This window comes from Equus asinus, chromosome 9 (genome assembly GCF_041296235.1).
Source record: "Equus asinus isolate D_3611 breed Donkey chromosome 9, EquAss-T2T_v2, whole genome shotgun sequence".
In the NCBI taxonomy this organism is placed as follows: domain Eukaryota; kingdom Metazoa; phylum Chordata; class Mammalia; order Perissodactyla; family Equidae; genus Equus; species Equus asinus.
In genome coordinates, this window is record NC_091798.1 from 71,946,073 (window position 1) to 71,970,851 (window position 24,779).

At 34.6% G+C, this 24,779-nt stretch overlaps 1 protein-coding gene across 1 annotated transcript in view; it reads left to right on the top strand.

The window, feature by feature from the left end:
• ST8SIA4 (ST8 alpha-N-acetyl-neuraminide alpha-2,8-sialyltransferase 4) overlaps nt 1–24,779 on the top strand; it is a 93,396-nt gene that overhangs the window by 28,521 nt on the left and 40,096 nt on the right. The window contains exon 4 of the mRNA XM_014838815.3: nt 13,065–13,358. Within this exon, the coding sequence (XP_014694301.1) occupies nt 13,065–13,358 (294 nt within the window). The remainder of the gene's footprint in view (nt 1–13,064; nt 13,359–24,779) is intronic.

Genomic DNA, 24,779 nt, shown 5'->3' on the forward strand with positions numbered 1-24,779 from the left:
TCAGGAGATGAGTATCACTTTTAAGCCAAAGAAAAAGAAGGATTATTTTTAATGACTCATACAAATAATTGTCAATGTGATAAGGTCAGGGCTTTGGGAAGTCATGATGTGTGCAGAATATGTAAAGAAGAACCAGTACACACAAGGAATATCAAAAGGAAGAGAGGATGTTTTAAATCAATATCATTTAGTATAGTTTTGGGGAAAGGACCTTGACGCTTTTCTAGGAGATAAGACTTCCCACTTCCCATATCTACTTCACTGGCAACCACCAAAATTCTTGGAACCACAGAATGCAATCTTTTCAGTATATTATTTGACTTATGCCATTATTGGAAACTTCTTTTTAGAGTATGAGCAGTCAGTACAGTACCAAATGTTAACAGTGATTATCTTTTAGAGGGAGACTTCAGAATTAGCTTAACTTCTGGTTTTGGTACTGATTATTAATGTTTATTTGTGTGTGTGTATTTTTTCATGCAGTGAACACAAATAATGTTTGTGGGTTTTTTAACTGAGGTTGTAATAGTTTACACCATTGTGAAATTTCAGTTGTAACAATGTCTTTAAATTGGGAATGAAAACAATTTTAATTTTAAAAGTTGTGTTAAAAATCCGGAGTGTGGATGGGAAAGGTAATATAAATATTGTGCAATAAATTTTGGGTTCATGATGTTTTAGATTCAAAGTTGGGTTCAAATCCCAACTTTGAAGATTGTCAACTGAAGGGTTTTTTTTCCTTATTTGTAAAATGTAATTACTAATACTCAATTATTTGGATGTTCCTTATAGTCTGTATAGTACCTGGCATAAGATAATAACTGATAGCTCTTATTATGTTTAGTGAATTAAATAAACAATCAGACTGAACAATACAGTCTTGAGTCAAAAGCATGATGATCCTATAAAGAGTTCAGAGTGATTTTTCTACTGTAATTCATAAATTGTTTGGGGAATAAGTTCAAAATTAGAATCCCATAATCAGTTTTTGAGTGCCAGTATAACCTTTGGTATAAATATATGCCTCCTAAATATGATTATTTAAAAATTTTATTTTTTAAAGATTTTATTTTTTTCCTTTTTCTCCCCAAAGCCCCCCAGTACATAGTTGTATATGCTTCGTTGTGGGTCCTTCTAGTTGTGGCATGTGGGATGCTGCCTCAGCCTGGTTTGATGAGCAGTACCATGTCCGTGCCCAGGACTCGAACCAATGAAACACTGGGCCGCCTGCAGCGGAGCAAGCGAACTTAACCGCTCGGCCACAGGGCCAGCCCTATTTAAAAAATTTTAAAAATCCATTTATTTGAAGTTTAAAAATGGAAGCAGTAGTTCCATTAATTTGTTGTCACATTAATTCAACAAGTATTTCTTCTGTTAACAAACAGTAATCAAGCAGCCACTAAATGCCAAGTTCTGAGGTATTTGGTAGGTATTAGGGATATAAAGATAAATTACATGGTATTCTTAGAGTTTGCAGTATGATGGAGGAGACAGACATAGAGAGAAGAAAAATGAAATAGTACAGTAACAGTAATAATAGAGCTGGGAATAAAGCATTGCTGCCAGGGAGACAGAAGGAATTAATTATAAAAATGAATGAAAGCGAGTTTTAAGGCAGTTCTATTTGGGACAGAAAAAAATAATTCCCTTTCCAGGAATGTCGTATTTTTATGGATATTCTTGCCCTATTCTTTGTGTACATCAGCTTCTCAAAGTACTGTGTGGCTGTGCTTTTCTTGCATGTCAGCATCGATGATTGAGATCATTAATAATAATCCTACTCAGTTTTCTAACATGTGTAGACGCATGCCAGGCCCTTTACTTTAATGCTTCAAATTCTCCAGGCATGATCTTCTACATGTAATTTAAGAAAACTATTAATATTTGGAATGCTTAATTTGGTGCGTTTTATGTTAAAGGTATTTCTGATCTCTTCTTTAGTTACCCGGTGAGAAGATTTCTAAGTCTTGGGCAATTTTAACGTATAATAGACTTAAGCGTATCTCAATATTTTATGTAATGTTCGGCAAAAAGCAGAACGCTATCTTGGTTATGGAAGAACTGGGAGTTTCATTTTTACAAACCACAAACTGAAATTCTTGTATTTTAATAAAATAAAGGGGGGAGGGATCCTAACAATTAGAAGCATACTAAACATTGTAGTTTCTTTTTTCCACTTATCATCCCTTTGTACCAGATCTTCTTATGGGTAAATTTTGACTTATAGCTGCTTTGAAAAATCAGAGTAAAAGAATATTACCAGCCTTTAGAATCTCTCTAGTTTCCTAACTTATTTTGAATGACGATGGCTCTGCTTACAGAAAACATTAGTCACCTAAAATAGGCACACCATTGGAACAGATCCTATTTCTTGTTTTAGTTTACATAATTCCAATTTAAAAGGATGATTTTTTTTCAAATTTGGTCTAATTTAATTAGCACAACTTCTGAGATTTAAACATGTTAACAACTGCAGTTAAAAGGCAGTTTTTAGCTTAACATATATTTATTAGTACCTTTTGTTTTCCTTAGCTCACCTTCCAAAACACACACTATGTTAACTTTGTAATGGAACAATCTTTAACATGTTTAACAGAACTAACATGTTAGAAATGAAAATTGAAGTGATGGCAGAGGGAATCAAAAGATTTAGTGCAGAGCTTGCAAACTGACAGCCTGGAGGCCCAAGCCCGGTAGCAGAATTGTTTTCTTTGTCATTTATAATCATAAGCCCAGAATACATTGTCTGTTTAAATGGGGAAATATTTAAGCAAAGTTACCCATTTTTTAGTTACCTTAATCTCTGGTATAGAGGCCTATATGTTTTCAGGACCTGGTTCAAGCATCACCAGTGCACATAGCAGACTGACAGGTCAAATGCCATTGTAAATAGGTTCTCAATTCACATACACAGAGTAACTCTCATTATTATTATGGTTAGCTCTACTAATTTCATTAAAGATATCAACTCCATACAAGCAACTAAATATGACAGAGTTTCATAAATGATAGAGTAAAGAAACAAGTAAATATTTTAAATGTTGCAGCGGAAGCAATTTGTTCTGACAAAGAAATCATGGAAAGCATTTCAGTGGATATTAACCTTTGAGTTTTAAGAGCAATTATGACTTTTTCAGGTTGGAGGTTAGAGTGCCTTGGAGAGGGAGGTCATTCAGGCAGAGACATCATCATAAATAAAGGAACACAGACAGAAAAGTACACAGAGTAGTCTGTTGCCATTCAGATCTAAGATAGGCAATGGATGTGTAGAGAGAAAATTCTGGAAAGCAAGAGTAGGGACAAGTTCTGAAAACCCTGGACTGATATCAGAAAAAATTTTTGCTTAGGATAGTAACATGATCAAATGTGTGTTTTAATAAGATAATGACATCCTTGAAACAGAGAATACTACAGTTGGAGTCCTTGTGTTAAAGAACTGATTAGAACAGCATTTGTCAATACTGTTTAATGAAGACGCATAATGAGAAATAGAACTTACATCATGACATTCTCCTACTGCTGCTTCCACTGCTACTATTGCTACACACGTGCGCACGTGAAGCTGAAACAAGTGTTCATAAAACTATGTGCAAGGACCACTGTCATTTTCTATTATAATCCATGCTATTCTTTTCATTCTTTAAAAATTGCTGATCAATGACCCCCAATTTAATTCATGATCCACCAATTAGCTGGACCAATGGATTCAGCTAATAGTTGGAAAAATAATCAATTAGGAAATTATTCCAATAATAGTTGAAAGAAACATGGTGGTGGCTAAGCTGAGAACTATCCATAGGCATAGAGAGGAAAGAATATATTCAGGAGAAATTTTCTGAGAGGAATTTTCAGGGCTTTGTAATGAACCAAGCATGGAGGATGGTAGAATTATGGAGATCAAGGCCTTTCAGCCAAGTCAAAATGTGGCTTTCTACTAAAATAGAACATGAGAATGATCCACTTAAAATAAATATAATGTAATGAATGTGAAGTTGCCTTGGCCTATCTTGTGATATCAGAAAATAAAACATTCATTTTTATCCACTCATGATACGATACATTTCTAAATGCTTGATTGATATCAGAATGCCTAGATCTTCTGAGCATTATACCAACTCTTTCTGGGACCAACTGTCAAATAAATCATATATACTAAGTTAGAAATCATTTTTCAACCTTGGATTGTACTTTCAAAAAAAATGAAAAGAAAAGTATTATTTATAATTTATAATGACAAATCAAATATTTTTATTTCTTACTTTCTTAAACAGGAAAATTAAATGTCAAAGCAATGTTACTGTGACAAATTTGGTGGTGTAATCACTAGAAGTTAGAAAACTCAGATATGTTTCCCACAGCCCCTATAATGACCCCGTTGTACATAGTTTATCAACACCATGGATTGCAAAGAAAAAAAGTTATGGTTTTTCTGCCTTGGTTTTCTGACATGGGTGATTAAAGTATCAGCCATAATATTTCATGAATGCTGTTTCCTTCTTTTTAATGCACAGCATAATTTTTAAGGACATAAATTTCAAGCTGAATCAGTTCTCTCTGTAAAACAGTAGTAACTGCTCAGCAGCCACTGATCGATGGGGTAGTCCTGTTCTCTGATTCTGACAAGTGTGCCTGAAAATACACTCTAAAAATTCTTGCTTGGTTTCCCACCCCCTTGCCTTAAATATCTACCAATCGTGAATTTTTACCAAGGACAGTGAATAGGAAATTTCTCAAGAACTGCCAGAACTTTCTCTTCCCACTCCCTTCAGAAAAATAAAAATGATCCTTCCTTTTTTAATTACAGACAAAGATTTAAAGAGTATGCTTAGTATTCATTCTGTATGCAATTTCAAGATACATGACATTTGTAATAATTCAAATAAATATTAGTCTTACTACCCTATGTATATCTATATTCACTTTTGTAAAAAAGAAAACAATCATATATAAGTTCTTAATTGTGATAAAGGGTGAAATAAATAGGTCATATTTAAATTATTTGAAAATTCATGTAGTATAATGTCAAGTTTTGAACATGTTCATGAAGTTTATAAACTTTTATAAGTATATTGTCAAGCCCCAGATAGAGAATAGCAGTTAAACCTCTTACCTTCTATGTTGCTTAATACACACAACTGTGCGTTGAGACAACCAAAGGCTGTGAGACTTTATTTTAATTGATAAAAATATATTTTTAAACATATTTTTGCAAATTTTTACCCCTTCCATTATTCCTTTTACCCCTTCCTCTATTTTTTGTTTTGTATCCTTTCTTTTCTTTTTTTTTGAGGAAGATTAGCCCTGAGCTAACTGCCGCCAGTCCTCTTTTTGCTGAGAAAGACTGGCCCTGAGCTAACATCCATGCCCAGCTTCCTCTAATTTATATGTGGGACGCCTACCACAACATGGCTTGCCAAGCAGTACCACGTCCACACCTGGGATTCCAACCAGCGAACCCTGGGCAGCCGAAACGGAACGTGTGCACTTAAACACTGTGCCACCGGGCCGGCCCCTATTTTTGTATCCTTTCTTGAAAAACAGGTGATAACTTGTAAATAGTCACAGCAATCAAAATTAAGTGGACTCCAAGGAGAAGGATGATAAATGCTAAACTTGAGCTTGATCAAAATGTGGAATCGCAATGAAAATCTCTGACCAGAACCACCCTTTCTGATTTCCTAGACTCTTGACTATTCTTATGCTGGAGTTAATCACGAGAGTCTAAGGTAGAGGTCTATGGAGTCAAATTTTAGTCCTTAGCTGCAATCTTGGATTAACTCTGCACCTTTAAGCTTTAGTTTTAATCCATTGCTTTATATCATATTAGATGTAATATTTATATTACATTTAAATTCATGAAAGTTACTAATAGCCTTCCAGTACTCTCAATATTTTGAGAGAACTTCAGCATCCTCTCATTATTTTAAGAACGATCTGAGTTCCAGTGCTAAAGGAGATTTGTCCTTTCAGCATTTGTTCATATGTAGTTTTTCATAGTGGGGGAACACTTTTTAATAGGAAATAAATCTCCAGAAGACAAAGAGAAGAAACACCTAAACAGTTGAATGTATTTATTTCAAAATTAAACTTAATAAGTAAACTTTACTTCTCATTCTCATCTAGGACAATTTCCCTGTTTTAGAGAAGAGAATGTAATCCACTAATTTTACTATAGAATCTCCAAGTGAATTCACATGTTCTGAATATTAGTCCTACCCTTTTAAATGGTATCGCCTGCCTCCCTTCTTTCTTCCCTCCCTTCTACCCTTTCTCTCCCCCTTACCTTCCTTAGAATGTGTACTTCTACTTTTAATCACCTCACCTTTCTTCCATACTCCACTGGTAAGAAATTTCAGGATCAACCTTTTCTTTTCTTCACATTTTCATGTCTATTTGCTTTGGTGGCTTTTCAGAGGTGCACAGCTTATTTATAAATCTCTGGCTAGGAATGACTCTCTGTGTAGTGGGATTATCATCTCCTACTCAAGACCTGATCTTTATGGAGAGATGCTCGCAGGAGAGTGAGGAAGAATGAAACCTCCATCCTAGCCAACCAGACCTTCAGACCAGACATGCATGTGAACCAATTAAATCAATGAGAAGATAAAAGCCACAGTTGTTATCACATTCAAATGCAACTGAACTTGTGACCAAGGTCTCTAAATTTGTTCTGTGGTTTAGTTCTTCCTTTTCATTCACAGGCATTAAGAGGTGCACAACGTTTAAGAGCTTAAAACCTGCCGCTACTGCTTATAAACTATGTGAGTTTGTACAACTTACCATGAGTGAGTTACTTCTTCAGTAGGGAAATATAAGGATAGTGCCTGTCTCATGGGATTATTACTAGAATTGCCTGTGATTTTACATGCAAAGCAAATAAGAACAACTTCTGGCACATAATAAGTGCTCAATAAACTTATCTCTTCTTCTCACTGTCATATTGAAAGACCTTACTACCTTATATATGAACTATTTCAAAGTTCTAATTGTAGAGCCTTATTCTGACTTCTCCTGCACACCTGTGTTGTATTCTTTGTCTTAAGTACACTTGGCCATGTCTGTGAACTTCAAGTTTTCACGTTGCTTAAGGGGTCAAATTTGTTTTCTCTAATATTCAATATGTTTGCAATCAACAATTGAATCAATCATTCAGGCCATAGTTGGTTTCAGACAGGGGGCTAAATTCCAGGCAAAATGGTTTATTCAATGTTCTATAAATAAATCTTTTTTTCCCTACACTGTTGCTCAGTAACTTCTTTCTATCTGATGTGCTCTTTGATTTGCCTGCATGCATTTCTTTTGCCTCTCACAATAGGTTGTAAAAGGAAAGAGCATGTAAAAAGATGAGCATGAGCTAATATTTATTAACAATTTTAAGCAAGCAATTCTGAGAGGAAATTCAGATATTTTGCTTTATTTAATTGTCTCAAAAGCAATTCAATCACTATTAATAGCCTCATTCATAGAAAAAGTTGCCTCTCAGAAAGGTTAGGTTACTTGCCTGAGGTCACATAGATTGGGATGTTAATGCCAAGGCCCTTGCAGCTACTGTTGAAAAGATGCCTGAGGGCAGAAACTAAACTGAATACCTGTCATTCCTCAAAGTTTAAGCAAAAGTTAGATATATATTAGGTGCGTATTTAACATTTTCTTTGAATTAAGCACAATATATCCATTCCTTGGCATGATTTCCCCTCAGCCTCAAAATTGTTATTAAGTAACATCTGTGTAGTTGTAGCAAATTTGCCCAATGACTACATTTTGGTTTTGACTAAAGTATGGGAATGACATAGTCTAACATATTTCTTGGTATTCAGATCTTTGTCGTCTAGAGTGGATTTGAGTGTTTTTTTCCGTCCTGTGATTTCCCTAGAAATAATATGACACTGTTCTTCTCACCTTTGCCAGTAATGTAAACAAATCTGGGTTTGTGAAAAAATTTCCTCTTCTGTTTAGTCACTTAGTTATTTTCATGACATAAGCGTCATTTGTTTTTATTTCTATCAAGTTGAGGATTTCCTTAATTATCAGCATGCATAAAATGTGATGTGTGTGTCTTCTTGTGCGCATCCACCATACTGAAATGCAAATCTTCAGCATGATGTCGCGTCTCTATTTCTTACCCTTTGTTTACTACATAATGATATCCAACATATAAATCAACTATTAATCCTGTGCTTCATGTTTCAGAGTCACATCAATTTAACCTTTTTACCAGCATTTTGAAAGTCCTTCCCCTCAAGAGATCTGAGGTGTAAATATTGTTTTTTATGTTTTAGATACCTAAAACCCTTTGTTTAATAACTGCTCAGGATTTGGGGAATGCCACGGCTGAGAGGACTTGTATAATATGTTTCAGTCCTGGGAGTCTGAGACTAAAACCTAAGACTAACTGGTGAAGCGCTCTTTCTGCTACAGGAAGGTTGGGGTGAAGGATGAACATTTAGACATTCGCTCCAATTCTTGAAGAATCACATGTGTCAATAGTGTCCTTTAAAGCTCCTGTCCTGAAGTCGTTCTAAAGTAGCCGTGCTTTTCTTATATGTACACTGTGTCCTTGGACGTGTTCCTTATCCATGCTGACCTTAGCTCCTCATCTCTAAAGTGGGGATAATATTACTCTTACCTTAAAGTATTGCAAAAACTATTGGTTTCAGTTCTATTTGAGGCCTACTACCCTCACCTCAAGAAAGTCGGGGAGACAGATAGGTTGTATGTTTCAGCTTCCACTATCAATTTTGAGAGGGTAACCGCAAAGCTTAAAAAAAGACAGGTATCACAGATTCTTTGTTTTCATGGCTCTTCAAGCTCAAAAACAGAATGGGAGCAGACAGGAACCATAAGTTTCCTGTGGGGGCAGAAAAGAGAAGAGGCTATCTCCCACTTCATGGTCAGTAACAAATGTGGTTCACTGGTAGTGATGGTTTGGGTTGAGGGGTTTCAGTGTTAGTACAGAGAAATACACAGTGGGATTGGCCAAAAGAGAAAAAGGACGCAAATCATATGTTTGGAACTTGTCTGAACATTAACTAATGGTGAGAAAGGCTAGAGTTTAATGTATAATCTACTCGATATTGTTTTCTTCTCATTTAATCTACATTGTTTGTATAAAGATGTAATCAACAACCTCCTGTATCACAGCACAGGTATTACCTCAAGGTAACTCAGATGACTAGTTTTACAGCTAGCACAAATGTATAATATGCACATGGGATGAATAAACACATGGCTAAGTGAATGAGTATTATCTTATTGATATTACTAGTAATAACTGTCAAGATTATATTTTGTCCAGATTATATCATTGCAAAATAGCACAAATGGCAAAATAGCTGGAAAAAGAGTTCTGAGCACGTGGTGTAGTATTTGCACAATGAACTCTCAAGACATATCTGCTGAACTATTGAAAGAGGGAACTCCTTGTATCTTAGACTGTTGAGCTATAACTTAAGGGAATGCAGAGAATATTGACAAATTTAAGAGATATGTCTTCCTAGGGAATTCTGTGATCTTGAGGTGTTCAACATGAAATAAGTGTTTCTTCCATATGAATTGAAAAAAATTTATATAGCCTTGAAATAAATGAAAGTCCCTTCAATTTTGCATATAAAGGGTGTTGAGAGGTAATCACATCCACTGTGAGATGATAGAAGAAATTTCAGAGGTCTAGAAGTACCAGTGGAGCTAGCTGCATTCCTGCAGGTTTTTAATCAATGATGGAAAATAAACACAAGTAAATTTAAATTTGGGCATCTTAGAGTACACAGAGAGTTTGGCCAGCATACCTAATTCTGTGCATATGTTTTCATGTTTTTGATATGCCAAAAATAGTTGGACAGTACAAAAAATTTAATTTGGCTAAAGAAATAGAGCTTGAGTGTATTAAAGATTCTTATGAACTCAGTAGTTTTGACTCCTAAAAATCCATCATTTAAAAATTGGCCACTCTTCAATTTTATGAGACTGAGAATAACATGTGAAATAATGTGCTACTTCATAAATTCTTGCTACACATTCTGGATCCTTTTGAATGTTATAACCCCTAAGAAGATTTTTAAAAAGAAAGATGAGGAATGTACGATTGCAAATCTATTTATAATCTTGCTCAATCAGCAGTTATTGCTGGTAGTAACACTATGAAGTTCACACCAAGACGGCAGAATTGTTGGAGTGCAACACAGCTGGTTGGTTATTTTGGCTTTCTTAATGCTTGCCCTGATTATGTGGCATTCAGCTAATTATTTGACTAAATATCTGACTCAACCACAGAGTTAATTTACTGGCCACATAGGGACCTGATTTTAATCTTCCCTTCCAGTGAAAAAGTAAACATAGTCACTCCAAGGAAGATGAACAAGCTGGACTCCTAGAGCCAACATAGATTATATTTTGCAGTGTGTCCTTCTGTCACGCTATTTTCTGTACCCCTATTTCCATCCCTCACAAAGCCTAATTGGGCCATGCTTAGGTCATAAAAGCTTTACGGTAAGGCTCTCGGAAATTGATTATTCTTGGATCTCCTGGTGCTTTCTTAGGTAGCATCACAGTCACTCAGCATTCTTTGATTGCGTCAACTCTGTTGGTTTGTCTTCCAGATCAACCTTATTCTCCAGAAATATTCTTATACTGTTAGTTTCCTTTTGCTTCCAAAGTGGAAAGTACCTGTCTTTCGACACCCAACTTTATTAATGAATACCTTATTGTCTCTTAAAAGACAGATGGCCAGACAATCATGTTTAAGAAACATGCTGAGTCAATCCTAAAAGAGCGAGTGTTAGCAAACGTGGGGGTGGAGGGGTTTTTAAGTATGTGATAAGTAATGAAAAGCACAAAGTAATTGATTTGGTTTTCTTTCCTGAAAAAATAATTCAGTAGAATTTTTTTTGCTCTCTTTAACTGGTTTGGCTCTGATTATTTTTATAATTATAGAGAAAATGAAGTATAGATATTATCTTTCTACAGTAGAAATCCTCTGAAAAGAATTACCGAGGAATTCTTATAGCAGAAAGATGTATCTGAAGCCATCCCCCCGACAGAAACATGTTAACTGTAATGTTAACAAATTTTGTTTATTTTTCACCTGAGGAAGGAGAAGTGTCTGTAATAATGATGTTGAGAATGCTTTTTCTCCACAGCATCCAGATTCATCTTATAATCAGCTTGGTCAGAATTTTAGACTATTTTTAAAGCTGGTATGGAGTGCATTTTAGGACTGTAAAAATTATCATGTCCTCAGTCTTTGATGAGTTCCACAGTAAGATCTTCACTTCGGCTTCTGTGCACGTGTAGCTGTTCTTTTCTGGGGCAGACCCTTTCAAAATATCTTTACTGAGATGGGGAAGAATAATATCTAATCTCAAACAGTGTGTGGGTCATGGATAGAGAGAAATAAGTACTCTACCATATAATATAGTAGGTGTAATTAAAGATATATAGAAAGATATATATAAAGATATAACTTGAAAAGATTGTTCCCAAGTAATATGATGTGTTAATTTTTATTTGTTTTCTCTCAGTAGCTCATCCTAGATAGTACAGACTGAGTAACTGTGTGAGATGAAAGATATTTTTTGTGGTGGCTAAATGTTGTGAGAGATCTAGGAAGTAACAAGATATATTAACTAAGAGAGATAATGAAGGATATACAAGCCAGTATTTTTAATAGCAGAGTAGACTCTTTACTTTTTAATTAAATTTAATTTGTTTGAGAATTTAATTAATGTGATAAAATGCACAAGGAAGAGAAATGTAAAAAACTGTCATAATGGTGTCAAATCAGCAAAAATGCAGAAAGAAAAAGTCAGTTTATTTTCCTTCCTCTTAAAAGGCTGATATAAGGAAAGAGAAAGAAAAGAAAAAGAAATTCTGTGGGTATCTGTGTTTTCATGAAGGTGTAGATTGAATAGATTCAAACGATTTTTTCCAAATCAGCAAACTCTTGTTTTTTTAAACTTTCATTTTTTGCTTATCAACTAGTTAAAATTTGCCTTTCTTAGCAAGTTAAAATATTTTAAAATAAAAAGCTTTTTTTTTAAGTCTAGTGTCTGAAGACCCATGTGACAAAATCAAAGAAGCATCACAAACTGCTTGAAGATGAAAATCAAAGTGTTTTCTCATAATGCACGAATGAAATCAGGTTCCAAGAATAAATTCAGGCCCAGGAACTTTGTGAGGCCCTGGAGCTTCAGTGGAGAGAACAGGACAACAAATTCTGTTTCTCCTCCACAGAAGGCCGACGTGACCTCTTAGCTTCCACAGCCCAGGGTGTCGCTGGTTCGGATCTTGGGCATGGCCCTAGCATTGCTCATCAAGCCATGCTGAGGGAGCATCCCACATGGCAGAACTAGAAGGACCTACAACTAGAATATACAACTGTGTACTGGGGGGGGGGGGCTTTGGGAAGAAGAAGAAAAAGGGAAAAAAAAAGATTGGCAACAGATGCTCAGGTGTCAATCTTAAAAAAAAAAAAATGATAACTCTATTTTTCTTACTTTTCTTTCCTATTTAGGCCTATAGAAGGTAAATACAAATATGTTTGTGGAAAATTATAAAGAATTATACTTTTCAGTTAACTTTAGGATACAGAAAAGCCATCTTCACTTACTTAACGTTTATAAAGTTGTTGAAATGACTTAAGCTTGGCAGGTGGTGCAGATTGGAATATCAGGTCTAATGTGTTTGACTGACTTCTAGAACAGCATGTGGCTGAGATTGCCTACTGCATGGCAACAGAGCCTTTGTGAATTTCCCATAGTAAATGCACTGATTAAGAATTCATATTACGTGGTTTTATGAAGATAACTTCACAGAGTATTCTAGAACAGCAGGTTGAATTAATGTAAATAACAATTCGAGCCCTATACTAAGAGTGCACATCCTTATTTAAGACAATATTCTTGAATATGTGGTGACTTATTGAGAATATAATTTTACCAGATAGATTATTTTTTTCTACCTGGTGGAAAAAACATGCTCGTTCCCCATTCTTCTTTTCATGCTCCCCATTTTAGGAGTGAATGTTTCATATTTATTTTTCATATGTCCATTAATTTTTTCCTCTTCAGGTGTAATCTAGCCCCTGTGGTGGAGTTTGCTGCAGATGTGGGAACTAAATCAGATTTTATTACCATGAATCCATCAGTGGTACAAAGAGCATTTGGAGGCTTTCGGAATGAGAGTGACAGAGAAAAATTTGTGCATAGACTTTCCATGCTGAATGACAGTGTCCTTTGGATCCCTGCTTTCATGGTCAAAGGAGGAGAGAAGCACGTGGAGTGGGTTAATGCGTTAATCCTTAAGAATAAACTGAAAGTGCGAACTGCCTATCCATCATTGAGACTTATTCATGCTGTCAGAGGGTAAGTGTCTGGAAAGGACCAGTCTGTCCTTGGCACAATGGAACACATAACCAAACATTTTCCCTAGACAGGAAGGAGCCTCAGTAATCTCCCAACGGATGTACGTTTCCATTATTTTATAATGGCTACTCTATTCACCAACTTGAATTTTGTTTATGTTCTATATTATTTTAGCTCATTCTCTGTCTTGAAAAAGCAAATATTTGAACTTGGAGCTTATTTATGTCTTCTCATGAACAAGCTACTGATTTTTATATTTTGCTGTGGTAAAGAGTAATAAGAATTGATAGTAAAATTGATAAATTTGGGGTAAGAAAACTACCAACAGAAGTATTCAATGGCTAATGGGCAATATTGTGCAAGCATAAATGTTAGGTGTATTTGAGGAGCAATTAAGCCCCATCTGTAGTTAAGAGGACTACTAGTGATAGAGAAGGCTGGCTGAGATAATATGCTTTAATGCTTCTCCCCAAAAGTCACAGATGCCATTTTTATGAATTGTCAACATTTCCCTTTTATTAACACAAGCTCAGGAGAAAAACTTAAGAAATAGACTCTTGTTTAAAAGTGTCAAATGACTAAAAGACCAGACACAGTCATGCATACATTTAAGTGTGTAGTAAAATACACAACACAAAGATAAGCAATAATGTACATGTTTATTGAATATCCACTGCGTGTCAGATACTGTAGATAACAAAAACTGACCACTCCTTTAAAGGAATGCGTAAGCTTTCTGGTGGAAACAGAGGCATGTATAACTAGCCAGGGCATAAACAAACGGTAAGGAGTTATATTGTCAGGAGTGTAGGATCTGTCCCTCAGGCTAGCAAAGAAGTCTTAAAAGTCTAACATTTGAACTAGACTTTCAAAACAAAGTAGCAATTGTCAGGAAAAAAAAGACAAAGCGTGAGAGAGAAAGAGACAGAGACAGAGAGACAGAGAGAAAGAGAGAGAGAGAAAACTAAACAGAAAGAAATGTAATTGCATCATTACAGCCAAGAGAGGCAAGGAAATAATTAAGCATATGGTAAACTTGTGGAATAATGGAGTCCATTGTGGAGCACTGGAAAAATAACTTGTGATCTAGCTGGGGAGAGAATCAGTTTTATCCTGTTTTAAGCACAGTTAGATGTGTGAGTTTAGGAGAGTAAATCTTGTAACTGCAGACTCTGCACTGGCAAGGAGAGATGCTAGAGGTATGAAGGCCGATTAAGCTTTTTGATTGACTTACTCAGAAGATGGTAAAGATGTAGGGCAGAATCAGTGGACGTGGAAAAGAAGAGCAAGTTCAGGGACTCTATTAAATACAATGGCCAGAAGGCCTAAAAGAAAAGGTTTCCAAACCCAGAGTTAAAAATAGTTTGCTTCCTATACTGTAATTGGGACTGGGCTAAAGTGCTTTCGTGTTGTTTTGTTGTTGAGACGCTTCCCTTCAAGGATTTACCATTTCCTTGTTTAATCCTCGGGACAGTTTCTTGGATGTGTTATTCGGCACACAAATTGCATTCTTATAATTAGATCATGGTTATTCAACATGCATTCTCTTGATGTTTGACATGAAGTTTCAACAAAGTAAGATAAAATAAGTTCATTTGGAGGATAAGTCAGTAATTTTTTTTAAGTTACAAAGATTCCTGATAATTACAATTTGACTCTGAAAGAAAATGATGGGTTCTTAACAAAAGCTTTATAATGCATTGTGCTAAGAACACATCTTAATTTTTGATTTGTCAATGTTGATATCATTTGGTTCAAAGAAAAACTGAAAGATGTCACTTTGTCCTATCTTACACACTCACACACTGACACATACATACACATATACACACACTCAAGCGGTAGCATTTTAAGATTCAAAATAAATACTTTGAAGTACTCCTTGACTATAGGAAACTAATAAGAAAATTTAAGATTACTCTGAATTAGTACTTTTTTTTAATAGATTATTTTTAGAGCAGTTTTAGATTAGCAGCAAAATTAAGAAGAAGGAACAGAAATTTCTCGTCTACTCCCTGCCCCCATACATGTACAGCCTCTCCCATTATCACTATCTTCCACCAAAGTCATACATTTGTTACAATTGATGAACCTACATTGACACATCATTATCACCCAAAGTCCATAGTTTACACCACAGGTCACTCTTAGTTTGTACATTCTATGGGTTTGACAGATGTATAATGAGATATATCCACCATTATAGTATCATAAAGAGAAATTTCACTGCCCTAAAAATCCTCTGTGCTCAGCGTATTCATCCCTCCCTCTCCAATAACCTATAGCAATCACTGATAGTTTTACTGTCTCCATAGTTTTGCCTTTTCCTGGATGTCATAAAGTTGGAATCATATAGTATGTAGCCTTTTCACATATGCTTCTTTCACTTAGTAATATGCAATTAAGTTTCCTCCATGTGTTTTCATGACTTGATAGCTCATTTCGTTTTTGGTGTTGTTTTAGTGACATTGAGTTTATTCTGACTCCTGGTGCCCCCGTGGACAGCAGAGCAGAACCCTGCTCAATCTTTTTGCACCATCCTCTCACCTCCCAGTGCTGTGTCAGACAATGCTCTGCTGCTATTTATAGGCTTTTCACGGGCAATTTTCTTGGGTAGTGGGTGGCCAGATGCTTCTTCCTAGTCTGTTTTAGTCTGGAAGCTCTGCTGAAACCTGTCCACCATGGATGACCTTGCCGTGTTTGAAATACTGGTGGCATAGCTTTCAGCATCACAGCAACATGCTATCACCACAGTATGACAACCAATAGATGGGAGGTATGGTTCCCTGACCGAAAAATGAACACAGGCCGTGGCAGTGAGAGTGCCAAATCTTAACCACTAAACTACTGAGGATGGCTCCTTTGTTTTGGGGGCTGAATAATATTCCATTCTCTGGATGTACCAGTTTATTTATTCATTCGCCTATTACTTCCAAGTTTTGGTAATTATGAATAAAGCTGCTATAAATAGTTTTGCATTTTACAGTTAGATCTGTGATCCACTTTGAGTTAATTTTTGTGAAGTGTGTAAGATATGTGTCTAGATTGATTTTTGTGTATGTAGACGTCCAATAATTCCAGCACCATTTGTTGAAAAGACTATCTTTCTTTGCTCCATTATAGTAGTGTGCTACTTTCTCAAACATTAGTTGCCTATATTTATGTGGCTCTATTTCTGGGCTCTTTATCTGTTCCATTGATCTATTTGCCTGTTCTTCACCAATACCACACTGTCCTGATTACTGTAGCTTTATAGTAAGACTTGAAGTGGGGTAGTGTCTGTCTTCTGACTTTGTTCTTCTCCATCAACATTGTGTTGACTGTTCTGAGTTTTTTGCCTCTCATATAAACTTTAGAGTTAGTACTTTTGTTCCTAGATTCTGGTTTATATTTCTTCATTTACTGCTAATAGCAAAACACAAAACAAGAGGCTTGGTTGAATAGAGCAATATCAGTAAGTTAGAATCCTGATAGAAGTATATATGATTAAGAACTGTGAATTCATATAGGATTTTACAGATATTTTACACAGAAAGTACAGAGCTTTTTAATAATTAGTTCACTAATATTCTCCTTTTATGTTTTGTCTTATCCATTTTTTCTCCATAATTATTATAAATATAAACTACTTGACTAATTCCTAAGCTTTTTCTTGCAAAGAGCAACGAGGCCAAACTTCTGACCTCTGGTGAAGTTAATGGTATGCTTTCTTTTGGTTACTGTGCTTGAGGTGTTTTTGACAGGACTGATTTTGAACCCTACAGAAAGAAATCACCTTGCTACTTTCCTGCTTGTACATCTACATAGTACCTCCCATGTGTCAAGTGATTGAGTTCTAAACTGTGGCCCAGGATATAAAAAGCAGCTCTAGAGTTCCCTTTCACCTTTCAAATACATCGGAAATTTGTACACGTGGTGTATGTGAAAGGTGAATTCACTTATGGAATTAATGAAATTGATATATTAATCCATGCAATGTAGCATTTCAACATCATGTTTGTACTCTACAAAACTACTAAAATTCTTCCAGGAAAATAAGGAAGTGTGAGCGCTGATGAAGCAAAGAAGATTCACATGATATGAAAGCAAGAGCAAATTTCCCAAAGCTCTGTTCTTTAAGTATTTGTCTTACATTTCTGAAATCCTGTGGTTAATACAATTCAGGAAAATAGGTTAGAGAGTTTCATTTCCTCTGTGGACTACTGGAGTTTGTTGTCTCTCATGAAAGGCTTACAGCCCCCAGCACATGCATGTTAGGGTACACATAGTCACCAAGTTAAAATGTGAAGGCCTTTCCAGTACTGCAATTATAAGTAGAAAGTTTAAGTGATCTGGAAAGCAAATGACTCTTGATCACAATGAGAATCATTTAGGTACTTTTCATATTGTCCAGCCTCATTATTTAAACATTTCCCTCTCTGAAAATTATAATGGCTTACTCACTTTAAGTATCCACTTAATTGTAGGTTTCTTAAAAAACTGTAGAAATATAACCATCGATCACATAACTCAGAGAGATTAAAAAAAAATACAGCTGGATTCTAATTTTAAAATAATCTTACAAAATAATGAAAGCATAATCTAATGGGGACAAATAAAAGATATAATTACAAATTTAAGAGACTACATGAATGTGTTAAGCACGTTTGGAATTGCAAGCTTTTCATTGGTACTTCTTCAGAAGCCCTACATGTCTACATATATTTATTATTATTTTGTAATTTGCCTTGTGAAGAATGGAACAATTTTTGTAAGACTTTAAGAGTGAAGAGGAGATTTTTAAATTTTAAAATGACTTGTTGAAACTTTAAAAATGTGTCTACACGATAAAAAAGTCGGTTAATTGTTTATGCATTTGTAATAAAATTATAATGTACAAGCTAATGTATCAATGTACAACCTAAAATCTCCTGAAAAAAAATTTAACCCAATTACATAAGTTAACATACAATTTTTAATTATTATATGACATATCAAAATATATTTTTATAAAATATTAGTGTTAGGTAAAAAAGTCCTATTTTAATAATTACTATAATTTGATTCATAATAGCCAAGTACTTTTTTCAGTGGGATTGTTATATTTTATTTTCTTATTTTTTAACATAGTGAAAAAAAAAATCAAGCAGTGCAAAAAGTAGATCCTTGGTTCAACTACCAACTACCATAGATAATTTCTTAAGAATTCTTCCAGGAAATAGATACATAGATAAATAAGCATTTTTTAAAGTTATATTTTATATGCATAAATATATTACATATAGATTGTTAGCTGTAGGCTAGAATAATATGTACTCTTCTGAAATTCTTTTTGAAGTTTGCACTTTGGGAAGTTTGCTCTCATAGTTCTTTTCTATTTTTTTAATCCTTTATCATAACGCTCTTATTCAGATATTTATATTTAAGAGCTTAATTAATTTAAACTTTAAATTTATTTATAATCAGTTCTGGAAATAATATTTAAACATTTATATTTGAATCCTTTGCCCCCGGCAATTATTATAAACTATTATTAAAATATTTAAGCCAAAAATAAAATATTTGTCTTAATTTTATAAATTTATATGATCCATTAGTTTTATTATTTTAATTCTACTGTAACAAAAATATTGCATTTGTCCTATTTTGTCAAAACAGTCTAATTATCAATTTGTTTTAATATCAGTATTCATATAATAGGAACTATACTCATTAAATTAATAAGCTGATACTTTGTATTAATCAAAGTAAACGCTTGAATTGAGGTTTCACTGGTGATTATTAAGATAAATAAAAGTACATAATGTTCTGTGATGTCACCCTCATAGTTAATAATTCTAAAGTTATCCAACAATTTTATAAACAAATATCTTCACCAAAATGATTTTTAAGGGGTAAATTTAGTTCTTATAGATTTTGAAAATTTTTATGCAAGTTCTACTTGTGACTTTTGTTCTTTATGCTTCAGTGAAGAATACATATGTAACCCTTATATTTGACAAATCTCCCAAATGTTTTTGTTTGAAGGATAATTTAACACCCTCCAAAAAAATGTGCTAGTGTGAGGTAAACTGACTACGTGAATGCTTTAAATCTGCTTGAAATTAAGAAGTTTTATTTGAAATGCTTGGTATACCCTTTATGACCTACAGCAGTGTTTCTCAAATTAGAGTTCACAGATGTATTTTGTAGGTTCTGAGAAAATGTTACTCTCTTTAAAATGTGTGTTTATATTAATGCAGACTGAGAACACTGGCTTAGAGAATTTTCAAGACTTATGTGGGAGTTTGTTTTCTGAGGAAGGTCAAAACAAACCCTTTCTATGGGTGGACAAGACTATTTACCGTGGACAAGACTATTTACATTCTTGAGTCTCAGAATTGTATCATTTGAAATGTGGGTATTGATATAATAATTGTTCATATTCCTTTAGGCTCCAAGTTTCCCTGTTTCTATACTTTAATTGCTCTTACTCAAATGAATATTCAAACAGCCACAGTAAACATTTGTGGTTAATTTTCATAAACATCCTCAGGAATGTCTTCTTTAACTTTTTATTTAACTTTTGATCCTCACAATAATTGAGGTAGCTTACTAGAATATTCCTTCTTTAAAGTCATTTCTCTTGAAATTTAAATATTCTTTATATTCTTTAAAACCATAACTAAGCTAACCCACCCTCAACTAAATATTTCCTGTTTATAGTAAAAGATACACTGACACAAGCAAACACATATATACATGCAAATATGTATATGTATGTATTATGTATATAGATTGATATGGAAGATACAGGTATATATATTTGTTATGGGGCCATTTAATCTATTGAATTTATTCTTTCTTTGAATTTCTACAATTCTTAAACTTCTAAGAAAGCATGGCTCTTTCTATAAATGCAAATTTTGGAAAATTATTTCTAGAGTAGTGTTTAAATATTGCATATATGAAAAATAAATGTAGTATGTAATGTCTACTTTAAAAATAAAACAGCCAGTTATTTTACCAGCAAAAATGGGTTTATTTGGGAATGGCAGAGGAATTGTAATTCAGGATACGCGAGCTGTGGTGAAACCTGGGCAAGCCGGAAGAGACAAAGGGAAGGTCAGCTTTTATCAGGTTTTAGGAGGAAATTGGGGAGGGTTGTTATGAACAAAAGTTCATTGGCGAAGAACAGGAGTTTGAGGTTGTGTGGTTTCTCGTTGGCTGCAAGTGGTGGTTAGTGTGTCGTCTGGGTCAAGGAGGGATCTTCGTTTTCTTAAAGGCAGGAGATGAAACTTCCATGCCATTAACATCTTCTCTTGTCAAAATAGCTTTTATCTTCCTTCTTTCTGCTGGTCATTCGGGCTGCAGTGAGTGGTACAGGTGGGCGTTCCCCCTTCAGGCTTCCGGACTCCATTTTAAGTGAGGTTTCCTTTATTTATTTTCACAACCTACATGCTATATACATACACACACAGCATATAACAATATTTAACATACCATTAATATTTTATATACACTTTACACAAATATTTAATATAAGACAACTGTTATGTACATACTATATAATATAGTTTGTATGTGAACTTATTCCACGCAAGTTGCTTTGCCAGACCTTTTGCATGTCAAACACTGTACCAAGAATACATTGACTTTTCTTATAATGATGATACACTGTTGATTCATATTCAACTTGTTGTCACTTGGGATATTCAAAAATTGGCTTTACTGTGCTTAATATATAGCAAAAGTCTCCCACTTTAGATTTATGTTGTTGTTGTTTGCTGTGCTATCTTGAATTTATTCCTGGTAATTTCATTTTGCATTGAGAGGATAAGTATTCTTTTACACCGTTACTGTAAGTGACTACATAACTTTTGAATTATTTCCTCTTATTCGGAATATATGATAATATTCTAATTAATATTCATATTTCATGAGCAATATACTTATTTCTCCATTTTTGTCGTTAAATAAAATTATATTGAACAATGGGATATCATTTAATATACCTTCCTAAGTTTCCCAGGGTTTTGCTGGATCGTTGATCAGGGTTTTCTTTTGGCAGGCAGCCCATAAACTAGCTGAGTATTTAATTCACAATGTAATGATCAAGGTCAAAATTCCTAACTTGTGGATTTAAATGTAGGAAGGAATAACTAGCCTGGCAGAAATCAAATCAAGTGACATCTCTAGCTCACCTCTTATCTGTGCAGCTGTCATTCTGTTGTGAAATATTTCATTGGTCAAGTCTATCTAAAAAAGAAAAAAGGCACGCATTAGTTGCTTTGTTACAAAGTGTGATTGTTTTTGATTCTTAACAAATAAACAGGCTGTATTGTCACACATCTTCCAGCATCAGCTTTTTGTCTAGTTTTAAGACTAACACAAAAATACCATTTCTCAGACTTTAGTTACTACATTCATCTTTCAAATATGAAAATCTGTCCATTTTAAATGAGTGTAAAGATAAAAGGCTGTATAAAATTAGGGTGATCCTCTGCAAGTTAATTCACGTGAATGGTGTGTGCTTGCAGACCAATTTAAATCAGACTAGGCTCCCCATAGAGTCCCAAGTAAAAGTATAGGCTGAACTAGATCATTAGTAGGCTTCACAAAATTAGAGTTTATCACTGTTAATCAAATGGATTGTTTTGGGGTATTGAATCAATTCAAAGTCACATAAGGAAAAGCAATTTTAAAAAACAACTTTGAAAATGGAGACATTCGCCACGAATGCTTTCTGAAAATGACTTGCTTGTATTAAATTTAGTTTTATGCCAAAAACATTTCCATATGGTTTCTATTTTGACCAATGAGCAACACAGCTGTAATATTTCTTTATAAAACATGTATCCTTCTTTATGTTTTTGAATAGCTAGATACTGTTTGTTTTTTTTTAAGATTTTTTTTATTTTTTCCTTTTTCTCCCCAAAGCCCCCCGGTACATAGTTGTGTATTCTTCGTTGTGGGTTCTTCTAGTTGTGGCATGTGGGACGCTGCCTCAGCGTGGTCTGATGAGCAGTGCCATGTCCGTGCCCAGGATTCGAACTAACGAAACACTGAGCCGCCTGCAGCGGAGCGCGCAAACTTAACCACTCGGCCACGGGGCCAGCCCCTAGCTAGATACTGTTTTTAAACCTCATGATATTTCCATGAGGGAATATTCCTTCCCTTACTGGGGACTCGGATATCCACCCTTCTGGCATTGCAGTATTCCTGATATCTTAACCCAGTTACCCTTGAGTCACAATATTATTTCCTAGCAGCTCCTATCATTCGTATTTCACTATGCAATGTGAAAATGTAAATGACTTATATCTGAGAAGTCATTCAAAGGTGTATGGCTCAGACAGGAACCTATGGGAAACAGAGCTGCCAGGCACCCTTGGCCAACATGCTTTGCAATTCTTATTTCTCTCTCATTGAGACTAAGAGGCTCTGCAAAGTATCTAGAATGTCTTTGAGGAGTGGGGAAGCCTTCATGGTGCTCAGTGACATTGACATATGCTGGTTTTTCTCTTTGGTATGCATTTTTCTCTCTTCTCCACCTGGATCATTTCCACTCCTTCGAGCCTCAGCTTAAAGTAAGTTCCAGTTAGGCACAATTCTTCATTCTTGTCCCTGTCTCTGAGATTGATCCGGGTGTCTTTTCTCTGTATTCTTTTCACAAAGGGTGCATGTCTCTAATAGAACAGTCATCAGAACGTATGATTATTGTTCATTTTGTTCTCTGTCTGTTTATATTGTAAGTTCCATGAGAGCAAAGATTGATTTTTTCATCTCTATATATACCTAAGAAGAAGCATGAAAGCTCTGTTTTCATTGTGGTGGAGGCTGGGGCACAGGTGCAAAGGGGTGAAGAATGGAGTTTGAAAAAGGCCAAAGTTGTGCTGAAGAAAGACTTTGAAGTTTGGTTCACAATTAGTTCTTTAGAGCAATCAAAGAAGCAGGGCAGCAAGCAGAATGGAGAAAAGGATTTTTTTTTTTTTTTTAATCAATCTAGTTACCTCTGGAAATCAAATTCACCATAAGCTTATGCTGGAACAGAGGGAAACGATGCCAATAAGGAAGGCTTGAATCTCAAATAATGAAGATAGAACCTGGATATCTTGTCTTCCCAGCAATTTACTAATTAATCAACTAGTATATATCAAGAACCAACTTGTGCCCAGTATCCACAGAATTATGAACCCAAGACTTACTAAATTTTACCTGCATAAGGTGTTATTAGAATGTTCTAAGTTCTGATTAAAAAGAAAATGGATCATAATAATGAAGTGTGACACTAGGGAATATCCAGACTGAACATCTACAAATTCATCCTGGGCACCTGAGAAAGTTGCCTTAGTTCCATAATTTAGTAACTTGGTATTACCTCTTGATTTTTATCTTCAAAGTCTGTATATAAAGAGAGATTAATCTATTCACTTAAAAAATAATATTAATCTATTATGGTGCTTTCTAGAAGAAGAGTGATTATTTTAAACACTTTGGCTGGGAAAGAAATTGATTTTCATTATTTTTTAATTCCAAGACTGAAATTTAGTATTCAGAACAAAGGTACAAAGGTTTACACTGCCATAATTAAGAACTACAGGAAAAATTCATGAATTTATTTCATAGGTTATATTCATTACATGCTTCTTGTTGTTTTATTGCCCTCCTGCTTACGAGACCCACTGTTGCACTGAACGATGGAAAGTACGTAAATAACCTTAGAAATTCCCTTGTTTCTCTGACCTTTCAGGAAAAAAGAGGAACACTGATCAACATGCAAAATTCATATTGAATTAATCTGCATAAAGCTACTCTAATTTAAGTCCAGATGACTAGGGAATTACTACATTCAGAGACTTCTTATATACATTAAAATAATTGGTTGTGAATTTAAAATAAAAAGCAAATATATAGTAATGAATTTTTAAACAATGAGCATGATTAGATACTGAGTTTGTTGAGAAAAATTATTGAATCAAGTATCCCATAAATCTTTAAAAATTTACTATTTCTTATCTCTCTAGAATAATTTAGATGTGGTTTAGCTTGAAGGAAATAGTTCAGATTAGGTGTATCCATGTGATTGATTATAGTTCAGTTGGCTGACTCTAGCTCCTAATATGTTTGATCAGATGATTACAACCTCAGGCTACAACTTCCAGATCATGGCTATAGATATTTGAAATGCCAACTCAGGATACCAATAATATATGAGAAGAGAATAAGGCAAAAGGCTTAGGGCTCGATTACTCATATTTTCATGTAGTAAACAAGTTATTAATAAGGTCTGTTGCATATGTCAAAGGCCTGTGTTCCAGCACACCATGATTCCTATTGGCAAGAGATCAAGTAAAGATCCGTCTCTCTTTCTTTTTCTCTCTCCTTGACAGCCTTAACCCCAAAACACTGAAAAATCTGAGTAAATAAACATATTGTACCAGAATAAGGACTTTGACTATG